This window comes from Uloborus diversus, chromosome 5, assembly GCF_026930045.1.
Source record: "Uloborus diversus isolate 005 chromosome 5, Udiv.v.3.1, whole genome shotgun sequence".
NCBI lineage: Eukaryota > Metazoa > Arthropoda > Arachnida > Araneae > Uloboridae > Uloborus > Uloborus diversus.
Window position 1 is genome coordinate 185,037,718 of NC_072735.1, and position 8,978 is coordinate 185,046,695.

Below are 8,978 nucleotides of genomic sequence, written 5' to 3' on the forward strand. Positions count from 1 at the left end.
TATCTAAATTCAAATAGAATGAAAACCAAAGCTTAATATCAATGTGCAATCTTTTATTTTTTAAAATAAAAATTAGGTGATCATTATTTGCCCCAGAATTATAGTTATAGTAATTAGGAATCATACTGCACTAACCTAACTATAAAAAGAAGTTGAAAAATATTTTTCCTACTTTGTGTATATTGTAAATATATTAAAAAATAAATAATTACTAATTACTTGTATGTGGTGATTGCACTTAGCAAATTTGGAGGTAGAAACATGGCAAGATTCACTTACTTCAGAACAGCATCTGTGTTGACATTTTCACTGAAGTTCATATAGGCTTTTTGATGCGCATGTTGTTGTGAATCGGGAAACACCATACTGTTCTTATGTAAAAAGGAGAAATAAGTACTGAATGAAACACATTAGGAGCAGTTTTTCAGAGCTTCATCTCATTCACTTATCAGGACATGAAAATGTGCCTTTGTTCATTCTTGATGACTCATATAAATCCTTCATAAGCATTTAGCAAAATGTATTTATGACATCATTTATAGTATTAATCCCAGAAAGAGGGAGTGTGAAAAAATGATTTAATGAAGTTCATGTCCTTGAACTTCTCCTGGCCACTAACTCAGTGTGGAAGAGGTCATTAATTCCAGTAGAATACCCATTAATTCGGTTTCCCCTGGATTAAGTATGAAAACATATGAGGTGATAAAATGCAAATTTAAAGTGAACTGCAAAAAATTTATGTTGCATTAATCTAGTTGCATTTTTGAAAATGTTCTGAATTTTTTAAAGAAATCTTTTATTGTTTTTTATGATAATGATTCTCCCCTCCCAACAACTATGTTGTAATAAAATAATTTCTTAAGAGAAAATGCTTACAATCAAGAAAATGCTGATGTTGTCAGTAGAAACTAATTATGAGGGACATTTATGAAATTCTAATAAAAGTAATGCAATGCATGAAACTGAATATGATTTCCCTTCTGTTCCTTGGCAGTGCTGTAGTTAGAAAATTTTTTTGGAGGAATTTAGCTTGGGGTTTGTGGGGGGGGGGGGGGGAGAGCTCACCTAAAAAAGTGGTTCAGACCCAATTTACATGACATTTTCATTTTTTTTTTACAGTAAAAAACTAAATATTTTAAGGGAGGACATCCCCCATGTATCCCCCCCCCCTGAACTACAGCACTGCTTCTTGAAAAGATTTTTCCTCCTTGCATGTTTTATTTTTAACAAAGACTAAAAAGTCTAATTATGTGATGCTATCCAACCTCACAGGTGAAATTCCTGAACAAATAAAAATATGCAGGAATGGCAAGTATACAGAGTGCTTGTGCCAAACATTGCATGCAAGAAATTTAAAGTACCAATAAGTTAAATATTAGCCAAAAATGTTCCATAGGTCTTGAAATAATGTAATGGTACTTTATGATACTTTTAAAGGGTTAAAACAGCTATTATGGAAGATTCAACAGCATGTATTACCTTGTAATTGAGAACATCCCAGCCTAAAAGTCTTGCTAACAGCATGCTGCAAAAAGCTGACAACTAATCATAAGAATAATTTGTTTGAATATTAATTTTAAAAAATCCATAATGCTCTGAAACATTTGTGTTATCGTGATGTCTCAATGTTTTGTTTTTTTATCACACAAAATTATATGAATACTACATAAAAGGAAACCATTTGGTTGACTCCTGTAAAAATAAAAATACATTTTAATTTATTTTAACGAGACACTATTAAAATCCTGTTTGCCATCCATGTTTCAATGTGTGCAATTATTGCATTCATTCACTCTAAGATGATTGATAGAATGTTTTTTTCTTCTAAATTTCTTTAGTTTATCACTCTTGGCTCATACCTAATTGCATCTGCATTTTTTAATGTTTATGGAATGGCTGTTGATACCCTTTTCCTATGCTTCTGTAAGTATATCTTTAATTTTCTTTTCTAATGAGTTTTTCTCTTTTCATATATGTGCATACACTGTATTATGTGACTTTGTCCTGAGTAAGGGGTGGAGATTATGATCAGAATATCCCAACTTTCATCGAAAGTCGACACGAGCTCAGTAACAAAATAAGTTTATAACATCCGTCTACAAATATAAAAAATAATATGAACAAAAATTATTTTTGTTCATATTATTGGGGGGGGGGGAGAATTTGACTTATAGAGTTATGTCAGCAAGGAAAATCTAACGACAGTCTTGAAATAAAATTTGGCTTATCAAATATATTGATTCCACAAAATTCAGCTTATCCAAAAAAAAAAAAAAACATTAATTCCCAATTCACTCAAACAGGAATCAAGAATCGCTTCTGTTTATCGAAGTTTCATTATACATGTAAAAAAATGTATGTTTCCAGATGTGCAGTAAATGAATGAATAAGAGTAGAATTTAAAATGTTGGAAATTATAACGTTTTTTCAAATATTCAGTTATGAATATGGTCGAATTTCGACCACTGGGCGAACGCTAGTATATATTAAATGACATGCCTATTGATTCAATCAGATGAAAAAAACATTCATTTGAGAAGTACAGTCAGACCTCCATATATCAAAGTAGCAAATTGTAGGAAAAAATTCGATATATAGAAATTTTGATACATAGAAATGATCTTATTTTATCCTAAAATTAAAGCTAATTTACATGTATGAAACCCAATTTCAAATTAATACGAGCATTGGATTAAATAAAAGTTAATAATTAAAAAATAATAGAAATTACATTCTTGCGCCTTCATACATACATCTTCATTATTCTTCAATTCAACTTGATCCGCAACATGAGGGGATTTTCGTTTTAACAATGTGATCGGGAGAAAAGTAAACAATCAATCTACTTAACTTGAATGATTTTTACTGCAGCTAAAAAGACTAGAATGCAACAGACAAAAGGGAGAACTTGAAACTGATTTTACAATGTTACTGGTTACAACTAAGATTTGAAATAAACTTGAGGGAATTAAGAACTCCAGAATGAAACAATGGCCTATCTACACACCCCTCAACCCCAGATTCCTTATGAGTTTCGTAGCAACCTTTAGTGAACATAATTTTCTCCCCTAACCTTCATTTTTCATGTGACAAAATGGAAAAAAGTCTAAAAGTGGAAAAAAAATCTACAAATGCCTCCAAAAAAAATCGATATATGTATAGAGATTAATTCGATATATAGAAATAATTTTTCTATGTAATGAACATAGAAATTTGCTGGGATTTCGATATATAGAAAATTTTGATATGTGGAAGTTCGATATATGAAGGTTCGACTGTACCTGTTTTTTTTTTTTTTTTTTGCATAACATACTTTTGTATTGTCTACATATAAACATATCTGCACTAACACACTCACCCTTGCATTTCTTCTTTTTTGTTTCATAGCAACCTTAAGTGAACATAATTTTCTCCCCTAACCTTCATTTTTCATGAGACAAACAGTCTAAAGTGGAAAAAAAATCTACAAATGTCTCAAAAAAAAATCGATATATAAAGATTTTTTCGATATATAGATACTATTTTTCTATGTAATGAACATATGTGGAAGTTTGATAAACGGAGGTTCAACTGTACTTGTTTTTTTTTTTTTTTTTATTTGCATAATATACTTTTGTATTGTCTACATACGAGGCGTATCCGGAAAGTAAGTACCGTTTTGAAAAAAAAGCTATAATTTTTTTTTCTTTAAAGATTATTTAATGTTTACCTGAAAGATCATACCTTAAATTATTTTCAACATAGTTTCCACCATTGTTGAGGCACTTGTCGTAGCGGCTCACCAGCTTATTTATACCTGCCTCAAAGAAACTTGCTGCCAATGAAGAGAGCCATGAATTTACAGCGTTTTTTGCGTCGTCATCACAAGCAAAGCGCGTACCTCCAAGTTCTCGTTTCATGTGCAGGAACAAGTGGAAATCAGACGGTGCCAAGTCTGGGCTGTATGGCGGGCGATTAAACTGCTCCCAACCGAACTGTCCAATTAGTATTCGAGTGTCACGAGCAGTATGGGGCCGAGCATTGTCATGCAGCAACACAATTCCTTCACTGAGCATTCCTCTACGTTTGCATTCAAAAACCGGATCACAGAACGAATTTCACAGTCGGCGGGATCATCGATTTTCTTTAAACATTATATACGGCCACAGTAAACGCAAAACACAAGACAAATCAACCGTAATGGCGCGAGTTTGTAGCCGATGAACAGAGGAAACATGTACGCTCTTGACCTAACAAATTTTGTCTAACTCCCGCAAGGAAGGTAAACACTAAGTTTAGCAGATGCCTTCTGTTTCACATTACTGTAGCTATCAAGTGAATGAAATGTCAGAATTCAAGTTGTATGGCTAAATCATTTTATTTATAATTATCCTATAATTAACAACTGTAAAACAAACTATAACATGAGTAAAATGTATAAACAAATATGAGGAATTTCAACTCTCAAAAACATCCTTCATGTTCCAAAGGAACATCCTCCAAAACAACACATTTGACACCCTAACTTGACTTATCCTAAAAATGTTTCAAAAATTTTAAGTCCCTAACTCTCATGGTGAAACTCTATAAGCCATCCCCTAAGTGCAGGACGTCGCCACAACAGCGAACGATCCTCTCAAAAATACGACCATCGTCAGTCGAAAATGAGAAACGCGGGCAGAAGAAGTGATCTCCTTCTCATTTCCCCCCGCTTATATAATACGGCGCACTCAATGCACGTCACGCCGGATATGCCTACGTAAGAGCTCAGTCTGGATGCTTCCAGAACATTCGATTTGCCGCGGAGCTATTCGGGAGATTACATCATTTCCGCTCGTGCTCTGACGTCACATCCTTCTTCCTGACGAAACACGTCGTTCGAAGTCGTTCCGATGTTTACAGGTTGATTCTCCCGTACGCGAATTGAAACAAGCGTCCTTTAAGGGACAAGATTAACTGCCTTTTCATTATTAAAGAAATACAAGTGAGTAAAAACATTTACACTTAGCTTTCACTTAGCTTTCAAATCGAATTGTTGAGAATATTTCTCAAATAGACATTTTTGGCTATCAAGCCGATGAACAGAGGAAACATGTACGCATGCACTGAGCGCCGACAGTAGCGCTGCAGCGGCATTAGAACGAAACGGTACTTACTTTCCGGATACGCCTCGTATAAACACATATCTGCACTAACACACTCACTCTTGCAATTCTTCTTTTTCAGTGGAGGATTGCGAAAGAAATGATGGCAGCCCAGAAAAACCTTATTACATGTCGAAAGAACTGATGAAGATATTGGACAAGAGGAATAAGTTCAGAGACCCAAAGAGCTCTCCTTGAGCTGAGGAAGGCAAAAGAACCATCCAAAGAGCATCCTGTTCGAGCCACTCATACAATAATGCATACATTTTCCTATTTATATCCAATGGCGGTAGTTTAGTCGAGAGATTTTCGCAATACCATTAACTTTATTTCTTTTACTTCATACATATTTTGATATACTTTATTGTGATTGTACATATGCTTAAAACATGAGTTTGACGTCTTTTACTTTTTTTAAATTTTGTGATTGAATTCTTTTCCCGCATGTTCCCAAGACGTTTTAGTAAACAGTTAGAAAATTGTTTTTAAGAATCTCAAGTACTCCATTTGCATCCATTCCCCCTCTCATTACTTAAAATGTTAATTTTGAATATATGCTTACATAAAAAATAGCATGATTTAATTGCGAGATATATAAATATTTTTTTTTATATTTAATGAAAATCATGTCACCAATATGTTTCGTAAACATATAAAATGAAGCAAATTGAAACAAACTTGCAAATAGGGGCGAAAGTTTTCAGTCTTTCGACGGATTTCCATCTTTTAAAAATAATTCAAAGCTGAGTGAGATGGTTCAAGACCAGAGCAATCAGTAAACAAGATAATTCTGGTAAGTTGAAATAGCTTGGATTTTTTATTCAATTTGTATTTTATTTAAAAGAAAACTGCTACTCATTACCTAATAATGGAAAATGAATTATGTTTAAATTAATTTAAAACAAAGTTTTGAAAAATTTTATAATTTTATTTCTAACAAAACACCACATTCTTCGGTGTATTTATATATTTTTTATTTTTGAGCACTTTTAAAGAAAATATGGTTTTTTGAGTATAAAATGCTGTATTTAAACCTTTTACTTTCTTAAAAACTAAATTTTAGACACACCCACTAGTTTTTTAAAAAGGTTTTCATCCTTATAATGAATTTTTCAAACTTTCACCCCTGCTTACAAATTTGCTCAATGCTTCAGATTATCTTGCAACTATGTCTCGGTTTCATTAACGGAAATATGTGATATGTATTATACACTTTTTTATTTGTAATATATCCATGTGTTCATTTGCACCCGACCTCAAATAACACTTTGACGAGAGCAGATCTAATATTATAAATGAATTGTACAAAGACGAACAAATAGTTTTGATTAAGAAGTTCTCTGCTTTTTATCGCACAAAATGTTTTAAATCTCTAGAATAAGAGAGATTTCTCCTAAACCTGAAATTGTGCTCTATTTCTCACATTTCTTCTCACAAAGTGATAACGCAGTGCAGCTACCAGAGGCCTTAACTTAGCAAGTTTATTAATTGTACTGCCAGTTGTGAAGCACAATTTTCGTATGATTAATATTTTCTTTAATATTTAGCAACGCTGTGCTTTTGCACAATTTTTTGCGACTGCACAAGCTATAAAACTTTCTATTATAGCAAGCTATTTAAATTTTGTACGTATTTTGCTATAGGATTTTTGTATATAATGCACTAAGCGTTCACTGCTGTGTCAGAACAATACATGCATTAGATTTTATAAGCATTCATGCTTTAAAAGCTTTATACATATATATACGTACATTTTGAAGCTGTTGAGTGTTGCTAATTTACAGATTTTTATATTTGAAATGCAATGAAATTTTTAACTGTAGCTTATGTTTCTAGTTTTATTAGCTTTTTTAATGCATTTTCTATATTACCTTTATAAAGATGCCAAATATTTATTGAGTACAACATACGGGTGATTATAAGTAGATTGGTTTTATTCTAGAGTATTTATAGTCTCAATGAAAGTTTACTTTAAAATGTACGAAAATACTTATTTTAAATATTTTAATAATTCATACTTTTGCTTGTGAAAAGATAAGTGATTTTCATTGAACTGTAACACAACTTTAATTGAGAGAACTTGTTTTGTATATAAATAGTTTATGGCATTGAACATTTCAGTATTATTTTTTATTCCATATTTCAAATATTCGGATATTGATGTTTGTAACCTTAAACTGTTGACTCTAGTGTAGAAATAAAGTTTTCTATTACTAGTGTTTAATGAATTAATTTTCTTCGTGTATGTTTGACTTTTTTTTTTTTTACAAAGGAATACGTTTTTACAAAGAAATCCGAAAAAGAACAATAAAAGGAGCTAAGTTTCTTTTAAATTAGAAGCTAGATCAAGAACATCATGTATATATATATATTTCCATCAAGTTTTTTATTTGAGGGAGTGTTGTGAATATTTTTATCGCAGTAGTTCAGATATCAAATAAAATAACATAAGAATAAACTAATTTAAAATTTATTAGAGTAAAACAACAAAAATCTAACTCTGCTATATTTACTTCAAAATGTGGATTTTTTTCTGTCCTTGTTTGTTTAATATCTAAGATACAGTAATTTAAAAATATAATTCAGGACACTTGCATTCTAAAATATAACAAAAAAGACTGTAAGTCTTGATGTATTGTTTCTTCACACATTCCTTTGTAGGATCTCTAAGAAATTGCAGTACTGTACTTATCTTTCACGATTCTGCGTAACAGAAAAATCACCATAACTTTGTTTTAGAAATATGCAAATAGGTTTTATGAAGATGAGAAATAACCCAAGTAAACCATTGCTAATTTAATATAATATAGACTTAAAATACATCAGCGCCTCAGAATACTGCCGTGTGCAGGTAAAGAGCAGTAACTGCAAATTTTGCATTTTTGTCATCTATTGTATGTTAGTTTTAGTGTACAAGCTTACTTATTCAGTTTCTGCTGGAAAAAAGGCGCGAAAAAAAGTCTAATTCCAAGATTTCCCTATGGTTAATATTGATTTTGACACACATTTCTTTAAATACAGTAGACCCTCGTCTTACGTGGGCTTATTTTACTCGGTTTAAGATTTGAACCTTTATTTTATTTTAGGCGGATTAGTTTCGGTTTTACTCGGATGCGGCAATTCAAACAGATAAAATTTTCCCCTTTTTCAAAATCCAAACTCCTAAAGATTGCAGATTGAGTTTAATCAACTGCATTTTGGCGTGCTAATCATCGAGTTTGGGCCACTGGAGACGTTTTATGCGATTTGTTCCAGAACTCTTTCCAGAAGTAAAGTTATTAAACTAACACAGTTCAGAACTCACTGGAAGAAGAGCTTTTAGGAGTGACAAAGGAGGCCAAAACCAATGAGGATATCGACGTTGGTTACGCACAACCAAAAACGTTCACATTGAAAATTTTGAGCCATGCCTAGACAATAGAAATGATCTTTCTGATTTGTTTGTGAAGGAAGATTCTATCATGGAAATGACACAAGGGATCATGGATGCGTTAATGCTCTGCAAAGAATTACGGAGAAAAATTCTTAATGACTGCCAAAAGACTATCGTAGCCAGCTCCTCTTTTTAAACAGAATACGAAATTAATTTGTTTTCTTTATACATGTTGTGTATAAAAGTCGATATAAGTACTCATCAAACTTATTATGCAATTAGTCCTAGAATGAAGTATTTGTTATTTACGGAACCAAACCCCTATTTTAATACTATTATTAGGTCTCAATTTACACAGCATTTCCATGGAACGTAATCACGAGGGTCTACTGTATCTCCAAAACTCATTCTTGCAGGTACTGCCGTTTACCTGCACACGGCAGAACGATATTGAAAGGATGTTGCTCTGAGGGGGAACGACA

General features: G+C 32.2%; 1 protein-coding gene across 1 annotated transcript in view; it reads left to right on the forward strand.

Annotated features, from left to right (window-relative positions):
- The window catches only part of LOC129223337 (choline transporter-like protein 2), a 66,994-nt gene extending 59,647 nt beyond the window's left edge, over positions 1 to 7,347 (forward strand). The window contains exons 22-23 of the mRNA XM_054857904.1: positions 1,839 to 1,923; positions 5,206 to 7,347. Coding sequence (XP_054713879.1) covers positions 1,839 to 1,923; positions 5,206 to 5,321 — 201 coding nt within the window. The 3' untranslated portion in view covers positions 5,322 to 7,347. The remainder of the gene's footprint in view (positions 1 to 1,838; positions 1,924 to 5,205) is intronic.
- The last annotated feature ends 1,631 nt before the right edge of the window (positions 7,348 to 8,978 follow it).